This window comes from Theropithecus gelada, chromosome 13 (assembly GCF_003255815.1).
Source record: "Theropithecus gelada isolate Dixy chromosome 13, Tgel_1.0, whole genome shotgun sequence".
Classification (NCBI taxonomy): Eukaryota; Metazoa; Chordata; class Mammalia; order Primates; family Cercopithecidae; genus Theropithecus; species Theropithecus gelada.
Window position 1 is genome coordinate 46,080,810 of NC_037681.1, and position 17,778 is coordinate 46,098,587.

Sequence of the window (17,778 nt, forward strand, 5' to 3'; positions counted from 1 at the left end):
GCTTCTAATTTAGATGTTAGAGATTTCTTAAAATTTCTATAGACAACTTTAGCTATTCCAACAATAGTTCTCAAAAAAAGTGCATTTTATTAAGATGGCTCATTTCCACACTTTTTTCATCTAGGGACCTTCTTTCTTCATGTATGTGCCACTGCTGTGTCCAGTGTCTCAAACACTTCCATTTCATAACTCATTTACATTTTCAACGTATCTTGGGAAAAAGGTAGCATTATTACTCCTTGAGCCTAGAACTAGAAACATGCTGTATAGTCACTACTTTAGGAAAACCTTTCTGCAATTTACATGACTTTTTGCTTACCTTTGCATAACCAGCACTTTAGTAGTGCTTAGCACACAGTAGGTGCTCTATAAATATTTGAATTAGTAAATAACATGACTTGTACATAAACAGTTAGACTTCTAAAGACCAGTTGAGGTCAAGCAATCTCAGAAGCTATGAACACAGGTTTCTGACTCTGTGAAGTAAATAAAGAAAGGGTAGCTGGGGATCCAAGTTGAAGGTGTCTTGTCTTCTGGTATGTTGCTCTTTCTCCCTCAGGGGCAGACCAACTCTACTTGCAGGCATCCATGTCATCACCTGAATATAAATTTATCTTCCCATGAGATAGGAGACCCACCTAAATAATGATAAATATGTACCAGAAATGGGGAGTCAATCTTTGTAAATGGTCATTATGGATTAGTTTGTACACATTTAAATATTTTACCTTCATTCTTATTATATATGGAAATTATGAAGATGCTGATGTTCCCTGAGACTTAAGAAGTTTCCTTTAGAAATAGCACATTTTCAGCTAAGATCTAGACTGCTTTTCTCTTGGAAGGCTGAATTATCTATCTCCAACATCTTGGGACAACCCAGATATTTGACATTCCAGTATTTGAAAAATAAAAACTGTCTTTTAAAAAGCCAATGTAAAGAAAAAAGCCAATGTATCCTTACATTAACTTCCAAAATGTATTTTTTCTTTACAGTGAAAATAACCACAGCTGGGCAATTATGGGAACCAGCGAACTACAATAAAGTCAGTTTTATGGGTCATCAAGATACATTCTTGAAAATCTGACCTTAACAATTTTTCTTCTAGGTCATCAATGATTTGATGTATTATTCACTTGTTTAAAAATAGGTTACTTTTCTTTATGAAGATGATGTAGGCACCATTTTGCTCCTATCATATCCTAAAATCAAGTATTTACTTTGCAGCCACAAAATGAGTTCTCATGGATTAGACAGCAGTCTCGGTATGGGCTTATAGACAACCTCTCCTACCAAGTGGCTCAGACCTCATTTCCATAGCTACCCTTCCTGACACAGGGGAGTTCAAAATTCAAGTGTCAAATGCTCAAATAGAACCTAATCAAGGCACAGGTGTTTCTCTTCACACTATTCTCCTAGCTCTTTGACATCGCCAGATTAGACAGGCAGGAAGGACATGACTGGCTATGAAACTCACTTCTGAGAGAACTGGGAAACGGAAAAAAAATTTTTTCTATCATCTTCAAGAGACTATTTCTTCACACACCGCTAAGGCCTGGAAAGTGGTGGTGGCAGTAAATGTCTGCTAATGAATTAACCACTGTGGAGAAAGGAAAACTTATTTTTTTCCCCGAGAGATTTCCTTACCATTCTTTGATTTAGAAGCAAACAATGGGCACATTAATAAAGAGGCTGCACTGCATTTCTTCACTTTTCCAGTAATGTTAGGGGGTTAGGAGACAAAACAGATTAAGGGAGAAAACATGGAGACAGATAGATAAGGAAAATTTAATCAGTTTTACTTAAATTCCAAAAGAAATACACTACCCTGATTTATCATCAAGTTCCTCATTTTACTCTCTTCCATACAATCTGTGGGAACCATCCCATAGTAGTATAAGGTAGTAACAGAGGACCCTTACCCATGCCACTCTCAGATGTACGTCAAACCTCAAGATTCACCAAAAAACTCCAAGGTTTTTATTTTCACTTTTAATGATCTTTTACTTAATAATAAAATGAAAAATAAGAATATAGGAATACATACAATCTATATACATATATTTATTGCAAATACTTAAAATTCTTATGTAAAATGATTTTCTATATTTGTGAAAAAATATGACTTTTTAAATGGTGTTGACACCAACTTCTCTGTACATACCCTCAATTCCAATGTTAACAATTCCTTTAAAAAGGCAAAAGACACAAAAGTTTAGCATTTACCAAACCAGTCTGTACAAACCTTATAGCCAGAAGGGAAAAAAATAGCTTGTGGTAAATAAGTCAATTTTCTTTTAAAATAAAAAATAAACCCCAAAACTATTCCCCTTATTGCATTTTTCTGAAATAATCTGAGTGTCTTTAGAGTAACTTCCTTTGAAATAATTTGTGCCTTAACAGAGAGGTCCTACATCAAACATACCATATATGAGAAATTCAAAGTCTTCCACTGTCACTTTTTACAGATATTAAAATATATATTACTTAAAATATATTACTGGAAAGCTATTTTTAAAATTGATCTTCAATAGTTGTATCAAATGTAAAGCATTAAAAAAAATAAAGTAACCAAGAATCTACGAAGCTATTGCTTCAACTTTAGGAAATGTTTTACCTACTGTTCTCTTTCAATAGGTGTGTAGGTATCGAAACATGGTAGGAAAGGCCCCTGCCTATCACCATGTTTCTCAAAGTCTCTTTGGACTATTCTATAAATTTAGCTGAAAACTACCCTTGGCCAAGTTACTTACGTAGCACACTGTTGTAATGAGATGGGGAGACTTTTCCCTCCTCGCTATGATGTGAAACCTCTAGGTCAAAGAGAAAACACTCTGGCACTGCTCACTGATAGTGAGTTCTAGAAATAAAAAGCAGTGTAATGACCAGAGAAGCCCCCACCAACTCCTCACCCCCATAACAGCAAATCACTTCACCAGAGAGTTATTTACGGCTCTCTAAGGTGGAGAAAGGCAATAATAAACAACAGAATGTTAACTGTCAGGTCATTAATATGTATGACTTTGCACCTTCACCTGGAAGGCAATGAGGTCTTCCTTTGGCTATTTAAATCTGAGATAAGCTCTAAAACATGTACATCTGTATGCCTTCACAGCCCAATAAGTATGCTCTCTCCACCCCGAGAAAAGTTTCCCATTTGTCAGCTCTTATTCTTAGAAATGTTACACGAAATACCACAGAGAGCTTCAGTATCTTGAGCATAGGGGTTATGGAACAGAAGTAGGACAAACAACTCCAGGCTATTTGGCTTTACTTTCTGTTTAATAGGATGGAGAATTCTAATTTTTCAAAATTATTTAAGATTCAGGGAGACTTCTTTACTAAACAACTTAGAATCTTTATAAACAAGACTGAGGCTATATTATTAATGCTATCTCCTGGAGTGACCTGCAGTGGAGGACATCTGAAGGCTGGAGAGGGGTGCACGGGAGGCGTATGCATCAGGCATAATGCCTGACTAGTCACTGGAAATAATGCCAGGTCATACCCTAAGAATAAGCTCAGCATTTATTAAAACTTTTCAGATCGGGTTGAAAGGTAAAACGAGTCAAAAATTAAGGTAAAGATTGCTTTAAAGGTGCTGCTGGAGTACCATACTAATAATTTAAAGGTTTTGTTTCTACTGGTTCATTTTCTAAAAGGCCAGATTGTAATGTGTGTTTTTTTTTTTTAATTTTTCTGTTCAGCTTTTAAGATGAATGGCTTTCCACTTGAAACTTCTGTGTTGAAACAAACTGATAAATAGATTGATATTCAAGTTACTACCCAACTAAGAGAATTTAACTGTTCTCTTGTCTGGTCAAGATTGAGGCAGTGTATCTAGTTGGCAGTATCTGTTTTAGGAGTATTCCTAAATGCAAATATTTAGTTGAGTATTATTTGTTAAGATAATCTGGTGAACAGCAATGTTTAGGACCTATCTAGAAGAGCCGGGGTCAAGATGAAGAGGCACAATATGGTTTGCTCTCTAAACGGACTTAAAAATCCCTGATACCTTTCCTCCTTTCCTAGTTATAGTCTGTTCATCCTTAAGTTAAGGGAAGCACAGAGGAAAACCTTTCTGACAGGAAAGGGGTAAAGCAGAAAAATCACTTTCATCAATCCAAATTGGTAACTGACATTTAGCATGGAGTCAATTCCAAAACTCTCAACCTCTTTCAGCACGCTGACCAGCCCTCAGCCCTGGCACTAAGGAGGAGTGATGGGGTAGGGCAGGGAGAGTTATACTCAGCAACAGATCTCTTTAAACCCTTATTGGATTGCCCAAGGTACTGAACGTTTGGGAGAACCATTATTTCTGTTTTCTACCGGTTCTTGGCTTCAGGATATACTCCTTATATATATATATATATATATATATATATACCCCAATCCTTGCAGCCTTCTTATCTCTTAGCTGTGTGTGTGTGCTGGAAGAAAGGGGGAAAGATGGACAGACATATTGTACTGACTGAAGCTGGAACACAGATATTAATCCTATACTGGCCTTGGGCCACAAAAAAGCCAGAAGTGAAAAGTGAAAAACAGTGAAGTGAGTTTCTTATGGGATGGAGCAGGGGCTGTGGGAAAGCATTAAAGAGTGTGTGATGTGGGGGTGGGGTGGGCAGGGGTAGGTAGTAGAATGGGGGCAAAACAGAGATTATTATTGCCTATTTTCTCCTAATCTGGAACGTGACTTAACAAGTTTAATCTGTTCTGCATTTTATAAATATCACATCCTAAATATGAAGGACAAATACAACTGTACTATGTTGCATTAACATTTGTACTTCACACATTCCAAATCAGGAGACTTGAAATCAATATGCAAATGATGCAAACTGACACACCCCCATTTAATACAAAATTCTGTTAAACTGCAGGTTTAATGTTCCTTAACCATGACCTAAATATTATGTACTCACAAATTCTTCAGTCACTAGAGAAGGATTTAAAAACAAAAAAGGAAACAAGAAAGAAAAAGAAACTAAAACAACCAACCAAAAAACCTTTAGGGCTCATTTTCCTTCTTTTCCAGTTGTTCCCTTAGCCATTCACTGAGGCCCCTTTGCATTAGAAATTTCTAGTGCTCAGACAGCAGTAATCCAAACAAGGCCTATATTTTCTAAAACAGGAAAAGTGTCTTGTATTGTGTATGTGCGTAAAGTAAGATATAAGATGATTTCATCCTGTTCAGATGCCTGGGAGATCAAAGCAGGTTGAACAGAATGAACAAATGTGGCATTGGTGAGCTTTTCTACCTGCAACAACAGCTGACTATCAAGCACTAGGTTAATAGGTTGGGAGAGAAGAGGAAAAGAGAGGTGACCTTGTTCTAGTGTCAAAATTGTTTTCCAAAGTTCTTCACGTTCAATTTAACAGTTTCTATGGTTTCACTCCCCTTGCTCAACAAGATATAGCTCAAATCACCCAATCACTAACACTTTTCTGTTCATTTTATATTAGTAGTTCAAAATTGTTAGTTACCACGAATGACTAAGTGCCGGGATAGGGTATTTTTGCTGGAACTGTTGCACTGCACAGCCTGTAACAACACACGGGGTCCCAGAGAGGCACTCCCTTCACGGACTACATTCACTGTCTCAGGGCAGGGGGTGGGATCAGGGAACAGCAGGGATCCACAAATTCCAAGCAGACTGCTTGGCAACAGTACTAGACCATGGAAGCCAAGAACCAAGTCAGGGCTTTCTGAGTCTGAAACACTACCTGTGAAATGAATTCCTTACCAAAAATTTCAATTTAAGATTACACCTAAGGTAAAGGGACTGAGTAAAACCCTGAATCCAAGTCCTGCAAAGGCTGAATAATCTATGAACAAGCTGCGGCCAGACTGTCCAGACAAAATCAGTGTGAATGGCCATTTCTTTAGACCATTCCTTCACTTTCCTTTTCCTAGCTTCCTAGGAAATGTCAGAGGGAGACAGCTTCCTTTTACCATGCTGGCATTAAACTTTTCTCAGTCACAAGTAGTAGAACATAAATCTGAATTCAAAGTAACACATTATTACCTAAACACTTGGAAAAATGTTAAACAAAATGTGACATATTTACATGATTTTGTAAGTGCAAACTTGTCACAAATTCACAAAGTCTTGCTTGACTTAGACTTACTATACAAGGTGCTCTTCCTCTAAAATGTAAAAGATCTGTACTTTGTATTCCTGATTAAGTAACATTTGTCTCTGAAGACAACTGAAACCTACTTGTTTATTTCTGTGATTCCAAAAGGATGCAAAAAACCCAACTGGTCAACCCTTCCCTTCCCCCTCCTTTACAGTGTATCTCTTTCTAGTCTCATTACCGAACAACAAGGCAGGAGACGCACAGTTTGGAGGGGCCAATGCAATCATCATGGCAGAAAGCGCCACAGCCTTTGCACATGATCATGGCTTTCAAGCGGCAGTAACATTTCGAAGGCGTGCCCTCTATGCTGTTCTCCTCAGGGAAGGCCTGAACAGGAATGGTCTGGCCATGGCTGCTGGGATTCATAGCTTGGCTAGCAGGGATGGTAGTGACGGTCACTGAAAATGACATGACATCACCTACATTGCTAGATACCTGGCTACCTGGTATAGCAGAGTTATGGTCCATGTCAGATGAGGTGGAGACATTGATCATGCCTCTGTAGCTTGGCCCTATCTGGGTGGGGCTTCCATACAACTTCGGGGTTTGCAGGGGTGGAAGGAGTAGGGGCTGGTGGGTGGGGCTGTCTGCAGGCAGAGGAAGAACAGTAGAATTGAAAAGCTCGGGGCTGCTACGGATTGTCTTACCTCTCACTGCATGAGCCATCTGCTTCTGTGCTGCCTGAATTAAATCTCTGGCTAAGGTCTTTTCATCAAATGTCTGGCCTCTAGGGAACAGGTAATTCTCCTTACTTAAAGTGGTTTGCTCATTCACTGGTATCTCAGGCTTCACATTCTTGCTAGCTAAGCAATCACTGGTAGATACAGTTTCCCTGCTGTGGGGTGCTGAACTTGTGTCACCCTTGCCAGCACTCTGGGAAACCTGGGGCTCCTCTTTCACCATGACAGATTCCTGCTCATCACCAGTACTTTCCTCATCAGTGTCATCTTCTTTGCTGCTGCTACTCTCTCCTGTTGCATTTTTACAGTCTGTATATCCCATTTTCAAGGCTTCAGTGGGGCTGCTTAGACAAAAACGGTCTTCAGGGTTTACAGAATGGGTCCTCCTAAAGCTCTCTGAGCCCCGGCCGTAGGTAGAAATATTCAGTAAGTAGTGCCCTGCCATTGCAGGTTTGGATGTCCTTCTGCCAGCAAAACCCAGCATGAACCTCTGACTTGTGGAGATGTCTTCCAGCTGGAAACCTGAGTGAGCGAAGTTGAACTGCGAGGGCGGCACAACTGAGAGAAGATTCTGCCTCCGAACCCTCTGAATGAGAGTCTGAAGGATCTGATCTTGGGTTGCTTTACTTAGTCCTTCTTGGTATTGGTGTGTGTCAGCACTGGAGTCCCTCAGCTCCTTAGCTGAAAAGAGCTGAAGGGGCCTTGGAACCTGGGGGAGCTGCTTACTTTGCAAGGTTTTGCCCAGCTGCTGCTGTGTAGCTGGATGGGACTGTCTCTCATTAACTTCCTCTCTGGTGCTATTTTCTGTTGTGTTGGTACCTATGAGCACTCCCATCCCCCTTTCCTCTTGAGTAGTCATTGGAACCATTTTCATTTCAACTTTGGTGAGAGGTTTAGGCAGAATTTGCTCCATGGGAACATCTTTGCCTTGAAGCAGCTGAGTCACTAAAGGATTATTAGCAGGAATACTAGAGGTTGGTCTTAAAGTGGGTCCATTCATGTTTAAAGAAGTTCCTGGGGTTTTAAGGCTAGAAGCTGCTGGCAAAGTGCTCGAGGGTGGAGCTGATCCAGCAGGTGCTGTAGTTGCACTGACCTGCGGTACAGGAAGCTTTTCTAAAGTGGCTGTGGTCAATAAAGATGTTAAAGGGGAGGGAGTTACAGCCACTGGCACACTAGCATCTGTCTTTGATGAGGCTGAAGGGTTAGGTATATTCTTACTAGGACCTGCTTTGAGCTCAACTGTGCCATCAGCTGCAAAATGAACAGGTGAGGCACCTGAGATTAGAGCAGGACCTGTTGGAGAAGGTGCTTTCTCCTGTCTGCAACTACTGGGCCCTTGTGGATGGCTGAGAGAGGCCACTGTGGCTGTTGCCCTGGTGGGGTTCAGTTTTTCATTATTCAATTTCTCTATGTGGGCTGGTGATGGGACACTTGTGCGTGCTCCACTGATGGCAGGTGTTGGAGGCACTGGGGGGGTTTGCTGTAGTTGTGCTCCAGAGACACTATGAGGCTGTGCCTGGCCTGGGGTGGTCTTGGTCTCAGACTGGGGCTGAGTCTCTGGACCACAGGGTAAAAGCTCTCTCGTACCTCCCCTGCTTCCAGTTCCTGCCAGTTCCAGTGTGGGGCCCTTTCCAGTTTCACTGACTCTGTCTGAGCCTGGACTGCCTCCTCTAGCAGTCTGCCCTTCACCACCCTCTCCTGGACCCTGTCCACCCCCTGGGCCAGGTCCTGGAATGGTCCCTCCAACTGAGGCGGCTGCAGCAGCTGCGGCGGCAGCGGCAGCTGCTGCCCTCTGTGCTTTGACCAGTTGAGCTTTTGCTTTGATGTCTGCAAGAGTTCTGGCTCCTGTTCTGTTAGGACTAGTGATGGAGACTGGAAAACGAGCCCTGGGAGAGACCTGCGATGGATGAAACGGCATGGGGGAGATTCTGGAGACCGGGATCTGAAAGAAGTAGAGGGGAAAAAACAACAGAGCTTAGTTTTCATTTCTAAGAATAACAAAACTTCATTAGCCCTCACATTTTAAAAACAGATGAACACTACAGTACCTGTGACAAACATGGGTGGTCTATGGCCGAGAGGCCAAACTTTGGAGAAAGTAACACTAGTTTGTCTCTAGAGTCCTTACATCTGCTTTTTCTATTGGTGCCAAAGACAACTGCTTCCACTCTCACCCCAAATCCCCACACCTCTTTTCCTATCTCAACTCCCTCCTAATGTCACTATCACAAGTGCTTATCATGATGCAAAGCTTTCTAGGGCATTTGCATTTTTAAAAAGTGTATTTATGCTTGAGAAAGGAGAGAAAAGCAAGTAAGCCAGCCACCCATACCACTACTGTCTTTTAGTTCTTAGCTTTACCACCAAGGTCCAGGGGGAAAATACTTGCTCTTTTCTGTTCTACATATACACACACACACACACACACACACACACACACTTGGGCTGGATTATCTCCAATTACACAGGCTTCTAGATAGCACTGGAAGGAAGACAATGTGTGATCCATAGGAGCCCCCACCATGCCCACACACATAAAGGAGTATGTACATAATGTTTACCAGCCATTCTCATCTCTGACTGGTATTATATTTACTTGTGCAACCTTTTAAAAATATATATGCGCTGGGTCCTATCCCAAAAATTACAAATTAGAGTCCCCAGGACCTAGGAATTTTTTTTTTTTAATTAAAAGAATTTTTTTTTTTTTAGACAAGGTCTTGCTCTGTCACCCAGGCTGGAGTGCAGTGGTGCGATCTCAGCTCACTGCAACCTCAGTCTCCTGGATTCAAGTGATTCTTGTGCCTCTGCTACCCGAGTAGCTGGGATTACAGGTGTGGGCCACACGTCTGGCTAACTTTTGTATTTTCAGTAGAGATGGGGTTGGTCAGGCTGACCATGTTGGTCAGGCTACTCTTGAACTCCTGACCTCATGTGATACACCTGCCTTGGTCTCCCAAAGTGCTCGGATTACAGGCATGAGCCACTGCACCTAGCCTGAAAAAGTCTGGCCTGTGGTAACTCCTGAGGGAGACTCCAGCTCAAACAAACAAACAAAAAAAGGTGTTTCTAAAAAGCTACTTGTGAGATTCTGATGTCTATCAGGTTTGAAACCATTGATTTTCTTCTTCTTTTTTTTTTTGAGACAGAGTCTCACTCTGTCCCAGGCTGGAGTGCAGTGGCACAATCTCAGCTTACTGTAACCTCTGCGTCCCGGGTTCAAGTGATTCTTGTGGCTCACCCTCCCGAGTAGCTGGGATTACAGGTGCCCGCCACCACGTCCAGCTAATTTTTTTGTATTTTTAGTAGAGATGGGGTTTCACCATGTTGGCCAGGATGGTCTCGAACTCCTGACTTCAAGTGATCCACGCACCTCGGCCTCCCAAAGTGCTGGGATTACAGGCGTGAGCCACCATGCCTGGCAAAACCAATGATTTTCATACAATAAAATCATCATGTCTGAAACAAATCTGCCTTCTGTCCTGAACAATACTTTGAAAGCTATTAGAGTTACTAATAATGCATCAAGATGTGCACCGTTCTAGTAACTGGTTGAGTTTAAAGGAGCAAATAACTGTTAAGATGTTCTAAAGCATTTAATTAAAAAAAATTAACCCATTAAACCCTAAGAAAATGCATGCCATTTTTCTTAATGTTCTTAAATTAAGAACAATAAAGTCACTAAACATTTTTCAATATTTGCAATACTAATTTCTCAAAAGGTCAGTAATCCTCAAAAATTGATTCTCTATAATTCCAAAGTTAGAGCCATGGGACCTCATAACAGGTGTCACAGAGTATATGTCTTACATCAAGAAATCTACTTAATCTCTCTAAGAGCTAAATCTATTTCACATCCAATTCGAACAAGCCTAGATAGCATATTTACTCAGCACATAGTATTTTAGAGGCTGCCTACGGTAAGAAAGCAGCAGTTATTGTCCTTTATTTATATCATATGAAAGAAACTGCAGGGAAAAAATGAAAAAAAAAAAAAAAAAGATAAAACTAAAAAAGTAAATACAAGAAAGGTGTTTAGGGGAACTTATATAGGGACAAACAACTTTACATAAGAACACTCTTGAGAGTAACACTATACCTAGCATAATACATGGTATCATAATAACACAATCATTAATAACATGTTGAAATCAAATAAGAACCATTAAAAGTGGTTAAAATGAAAGGTTTCAGTATCTAAAAATAAGTTTCAGTTACTTATGTAAATAGCCCTAATACCTGATTATGCAGAATAAATCATATCTTCTTTTTAAGTGCAAAACCACTCAAAGTTGTCCAGGCACTGATAACAATTTAATTTACTGAGAAGTCCTACCTTGGGAGAGCAGAGAGATTCAATCCTTTTCTTTTTAAGTGTACAGTCATCCCTTGGTATCCATGGGGGATTGGTTCTAGGACCCTGGAGGATATCAAAATCTGAGGATGCTCAAGTCTTTTATATAAAATGGCATAGTATTTGCAGATAACCTCCACATATCCTCCCATATATTTTAAGTCACCTCTAGATTACTTATAACACCTAACATAATGTAAATGTTATATAAATTGTTATACTGTATTTTTACATTTGTATTCTTTTCCAAATATTTTTGCTAGGTGGTTGGTTGATAATATAGAATTAACCTTGAGGATGTGGAACTTGCTGATACAGAGGGCTGACTGTATATGGAATGTAAAACATATAATGTGCATTGTGTGTATATAATTTTTATATACATATGTATGTATATAAAAGTTGTAACTAAGTTGTAACATTTATACTACATTGCAAATTTTGTTTTCTACTACTACCTTGTGAATTTTGTTTTCTACTTAAATTTCGTTTAAAAGGTTTTGTTCTGTTATAAATTACATTAAGCTTTGTCTAAGAAAGCACTATTTGGATAGGGTCTAAGGGAAGAGAGTTACTAAAGACACTTCTGGAAAAGTCTTTTTTGAGGGAGATGAAGAGGGAGAAGAAAGGAAAAGAATGGAAAAAAGTAAAATTATATTAACTTGGTCACAGTGGATTAAAGTTTCTGTGTAATCCCTCTGGACTAGCAGAAAGCAGACAGAATATGATGTAACCCAGCCTGTTTACAGGTGAGGAAATAGAAATGATGGGTCTTAGCAACATTTATAGCAAAACCTAAACAGTTACTCAGCTCTCAGGTCTGGAGATAAGCTGTGAATGACATTAAAAAAAAAGTTTCTAATATTTTTATAAAAAAGAATAGTAAAAGTGATTAAAACAAAAATCAGAATCTCTGGCAATGCATGTTAATGGTAGAAAAAAAAAAAAGAAAGAAAAGAAAAAACCCCCATAGATTCTTAAATGCTAAAATCACCAATCTTAAAGAGCAATGAACTGGCCGGGCGCGGTGGCTCACACCTACAACACTAGCACTTTGGGAGGCTGAGGCGGGTGGATCTTGAGGTCAGGAGTTCAAGACCAGCCTGGCCAACATGGTGAAACCCCTCTACAAATAATTATTTTAATTATTTGTAAACATACAAAAATTAGTTGGGGGTCGTGGCTTACGCCTATAATCCCAGCTACTTGGGAGGCTGAGAAAGGAGAATTCCTTAAATCCAGTAGGCGAAGGCTGCAGTGAGCCGAGACTGCGTCACTGCACTCCAGCCTGGGTGACAGAGCAAGACTTCATCTTGAGGGGGGAAAAAAACAAGCAATGAATAAAAAAGTAATAAGAAGTACAGATGGTGGCCCATGCCTGTAATCCCAGCACTTTGGGAGGCAGAGGAGGACAGATGACTTGAGGTCAGGAGTTTTTGAGATAGGGTCTAAGGGGCCACTGGTCAACATGGTGAAAACCCATCTCTACTAAAAAATAAAATTACAAAAATTAGCCAGGTGCATGCTTGTAATCCCAGCTACTCAGGAGGCTGCTGAGGCAGGAGAATCCCTTGAACCTGGGAGGCGGAGACTGCAGTGAGCCAAGATTGTGCCACTGCACTCCAGCCTGGACCACAGAACAAGACTCCATTTTAAAAAAATAAAAAATAAAAATAAAAAAAATACAATGAGAATGGGTCAAGTTCTAGTAAGTGAATCTTCCCAAGGAATACTTCCTGACAGGACTAATTTTGGTTCACCTAAGTTAAACTAAAAGGGGGGGAAAAGTACCTTTACTAGGCTTATTTTTCCATTTACATCCTAATGAGTAATATCCAGTGCCTTGGCTCTTCAATTCCTTGGCAAGAAAAATAAACTATTTATTAAATGAATGAACTGCAAGCTGATATTAAGCAAAAGCCAAAGTATTAATAAACCTTTAAGATCAGAAGTAAAAATGTGTTTGGGTTTTAAAGGGCATTATATATTAAGATAGTCAAAGATACTGCCTAGAAGAATTTGGAAGATTTGACATGCAGCAATATACGGCTAACTGGAAGTTAATCACATGCTAAGCAGTAGAGCTTATCAAGACTATTCCATCTTACTAGTGTCCCTCAAGTAACCAGTAGTGACAGAGGATAGCCACACATATTTCCTTTAATAGGAGGGAGCTAAACGTAGTTCCTGATTCACAGAACATAAAGTCAGTTATGGTAGCAAGAAAAGGGCCAAAGTAAACTAAAAAATCTTTGTACTCTTGGTACAGAGATAGGATCCTTTGATTACACCAATAGTCTCCTCATGCTTAGTCTCATATTTCTTATTTTGTCATATCAGACAATAATTTCCATGACGGTTATAAGATTTCCATAACTGTCTTAAACTCAATAATGGTGGTTATTGTTAATACTTCTGCTTATAAAGGGGCCACATTGTCTGGAGGCATGCATCATAGACTCCCTGTAAAGGAACTGAAGGAAGCCCAAGACTCTTCCACCCTGGGATTGTGATCAACTCTTCTCTGCAGTATCTGTGCAAATCCTGGCCCAAAAAATCTAAGAGGTCCTGAGGAGACAGTAGGATAGCTGGCTGTCAATGTTCTACAGAGGCTGAGAATTATAACTAACTTTTTGGAAGTCCATTTAAATTCTATTTGGTCTAACTCTAAGATTCTGAGATCAGTTGCCTCTGAGCTCGAGTAGTGAGAATGGGGCTGGTTTACATTAGATGCCCAGGTACCTTCCTTATGCAAACACCAGTAAAGACCTGTATGTAGGACTGCAGTTCTAAATGCCCATCTGTCATTTTATTTGTGTAAGGCCATAGTTACATACTTACCAAATATATCCAACTGCTTCTGCATTAAGAACTACCACAAATTACTTGAAATTTAGTAGGTATGACCAAAAACATAGGGTTCACACCATCTCTCCTTTTCAATTCTCTCCATTCTCTTACCTTGAGAGGTGGTACTTTTCGCACCTGGACTCTGTCCCCTCTACTGAGAAAGGGCTGTGGTGAGACCTGAAATGGCTGCTGGTGCTGGCGATTCTCAGTGACACGTGGCCTCTTCTCCCAGCTCACAGGGGCCTCTTCTTGGGTAAGGGAAGACTTCCTCTTGAGGCTTTCTGGGTTCTGATCAACAAGAGTTGTTAGAGGTTCTTTCACAGTGGTCTCTTGTGGACCTGCTTCTGCTGTGGGCTTCGTTATTGGTTTTTCAACCCCAGGACTCTTGGGTTTGCTTGGCGATGTAACTAAAGATTCTTGGCTTTCACTTTTGTTATAATTACAAGCTGTGGTGAGATGATTCTTCCCAGATTCCTGTTCAGCAAAGGCGACTGGCTTCTGCTCCAAGAGATCCTCATCCTGTGGGCACTTGATGGGAAGAATGCTGCTAAACTCATGTGTATTGAGAGCTGAGGAAAGCAGGGGCTCTGTAGATGTGGAGAAGTTTGGCTGCACTTCACCTTGGCTTTCACACTCTTCTCTTCTGCCTGGTGATGACATTTGCAACGCTTCTTCTTTACACTCTGACTGGGGGACTACTGGAACTATTCTGATAAGAGAGGCCTCTGACACAGGCATTGATTTTGGTTGTTCAGCTGGGGTTTTCTTTACTTTGGGATCGCTGGGAGAAGCTGTCAATTTCTTAGAATCTTCAAGGCTCAGGCCAGAACTAAAAAGGGGGAAAAAGAAATATTCTAGTTGAGAAATAGCCCATATTGTTGAAAGCATTCATTAATAGAGATAATGGGGCCGGGCGTGGTGGCTCACGCCTGTAATCCCAGCACTTTGGGAGGCCGAGGCAAGTGGATCACGAGGTCAGGCGATTGAGTCCCTCCTGGCTAACACGATGAAACCCCGTCTCTACTAAAAATTCAAAAAATCAGCCAGGCATGGTGGTGGGCACCTGTAGTCCCAGCTACTTGGGAGGCTGAGGCAGGAAAATGGTGTGAACCCGGGAGGCGGAGGTTGCAGTGAGCTGAGATCGTGCCACTGCACTCCAGCCTGGGCGACAGAGAGAGACTCTGTCTCAAAAAAACAAAAAAAAAAACAAAAAAACACTAGAGATAATGGAAGATGACAATGCCTAGGAAAACCCCAGAGACAGCAGGTATTCTTCATGTATTATCTTCACTATCATTAGTAGTGAAAGCTCTGGAGTCAGAGTGCCTGGATTCAAATTCTGGCTCTGATACCTACCATCCCTGTGATATTAAGTAGATGACCAGCCTTCTTTACTTCAGTTTCTTCAACTGTTCACTAGGTTTAATTACTTCATAGTGTTGCTATGATAATTAAGTTAATCCATATAAAGTACTTACCTAACACATAATGAAAGCTCAGTAATGGCAGTTATTATTATTACTTCTGCTTATAAAGGGGCCACATTGTCTGGAGGCATGCATCATAGACTACCTGTAAGGGAACTGAAGGAAGCCCAAGACTCTTCCACCCTGGGATTGTGATCAACTCTTCTCTGCAATATCTGTGCAAACCCTGGCCCAAAAAATCTAAGAGGACCTGAGGAGACAGCTGGCTGTCAATGTTCTATAGAGGCTGAGAATTATAGCTGAGTTTTTGGAAAGCCCATTTAAATCCCACTTGGTTTAGCTCTAAAATTCTGAGATCGAGTGTCTCTAAGATATTCTGAGGGTACAGTTCCAATGAGCTTCCCATAATGTGGCTTGGCTAAGAGCTGGGCTAATCTGTAAAGGTCATTAGTGACTCTTCTTAATGTTTTAGAATATTGTACAACATGTAAAATCAATGAGCCTTCTTTGGTGACTTTGAAGAGTGCTTCTGAGATGGGATGACTAGGGACAAAACTGGGCAATAATAAAAAACAGTCTTTCTATAAATGCTGACAGAAAGTAACAGTTGACAATAGAAAGACCCATGAACTGTTGTAATGCTCTATCTGCTTAAGAAGGAGAGATGGGCCAGGCACAGTGACTCATGCCTATAATCCCAGCACTTTGGGAGGTGGGCAGATCGCTTGAACACGGGAGTTTCAGATCAGCCTGTGCAACAGGGCAAAACCCCACCTCTACAAAAAATACAGTAATTAGCTGGGTGTGGTGGCATGCACCTGTAGTCCCAGCTATCGGGAGGCTGAGGTGGAAGGACTGCCTAAGCCCAGGAGGTTAAGGCTACAGTAAACCATGATTGTACCACTGCACTCCAGCCTGGGGGACAGAGTGAAACCCTGTCTTTAAAAAAAAAAAAAGAAAGAAAAAAAGAAAAAAAAAGGAGGGAAAGAACAAATATTTGTAGAATTACTGCTACCTGCAATAACAGTCTAAATGTACAAAACATCACTTCTATAACTCAATGCTCATACCAAAAATGTAGAAAAATCAGCTTATAGAACTCTTTTTTGAGACAGGGTCTCGCTTTGTCACCCAGGCTGGAGTGCAGTGGTGTAATCTTGGCCACTGCAACCTCCGCCTCCCAGATTTAAGCGATTCTTCCACCTGAGCCTGGAGCGCACCACTACACCCAGCTAATTTTTTGGTATTTTTTGTAGAGATGCATTTTGCCATGTTGCCCAAGTTGGTCTCGAATTCCTGGGCTCAAGTGATCCACCCACCTCGGCCTCCCAAAGCACTGGGATAGAGGTGTGAGCCACCGCACCCGGCCATAGTTTATGGAACTCTTAATCTCAATAGGAATATTTCCTAAATGACTGTGAAGGAGATGGATAACTACTACTTGGAGACAAGGAAAAGGAGCACTTAGTTTTCAAGCTGTGGTTACAGGTCTCCTTAAGAGCTGCCAGTGGTGTGCAGAAGGAAGGGAGACTAACAAGTAGGAGTCCAGGTGTTCAATCCTATTTCAAACAAAACATCTCCCTTACCATCTATTTAAATGTCCTATTACAGTTTCATTGTTGGACCTTTTGTTGAGGGGAAAAAACTGATTTAGGCTACAGTCTCTTTTAAACATAATTTATATCTTTATTTAGCTATGTACATCTCCCAGAGTGCCTTTTACAGAGGACAGGTTGTTTAATTACAGGTTGATTCTAATAGTCCACATTAAAGAATTCCTAAGATTCCTTAGTGATTCTGGATAGCTACATTCTGGGATAATTAACTACTATAAAAAGTGGACAGAACCTCAGCATTCTGACTGGGAGTGGTGGCTCACACCTGTAATCCCAGCACTTTGGGAGGCTGAGGAGGGCAGATCACCTGAGGTCAGGAGTTCTAGACCGGCCTAGCCAACATGGTAAAACCCCAACTCCACTAAAAATTCAAAATTTGCCAGGTGTGGTGGTACATGTCTGTAATCCCAGAGACTGGGGAGGCTGAGGCAGGAGAATTGCATGAACCCAGGAGGTGGAGGTTGCAGTGAGTCTGAGATTGCGCCACTGTACTCCAGCCTGGGCGACAAGAATGAAACTCTGTCTCAAAAAAAAAACAAAAAACGAACTTCAGTATTCTTCTATCTTATAAAGTAACCAGAAGAAAAGCCAATCTTTTCAAAGAAAGGGACTCTTAATTCAAGGTTTTTTTGTTTTTAAATGTATTGTATTTTTTTTTGAGACAGAATTTTGCTCTTTTTGCCCACCAGGCTGGAGTGCAATGGCG

General features: G+C 40.8%; 1 protein-coding gene across 2 annotated transcripts in view; it reads right to left on the reverse strand.

Annotated features, from left to right (window-relative positions):
• Positions 1-1,784: 1,784 nt before the first annotated feature.
• The window catches only part of ASXL2 (ASXL transcriptional regulator 2), a 158,341-nt gene continuing 142,347 nt past the window's right edge, over positions 1,785-17,778 (reverse strand). The window contains exons 12-13 of one of the 2 annotated variants that reach the window (XM_025354224.1): positions 14,141-14,858; positions 1,785-8,767 (exon numbers count right to left, since the gene is read on the reverse strand). In XM_025354224.1, coding sequence (XP_025210009.1) covers positions 6,320-8,767; positions 14,141-14,858 — 3,166 coding nt within the window. In that variant the 3' untranslated portion in view covers positions 1,785-6,319. The remainder of the gene's footprint in view (positions 8,768-14,140; positions 14,859-17,778) is intronic. The other variant, XM_025354225.1, reaches the window with a different exon arrangement.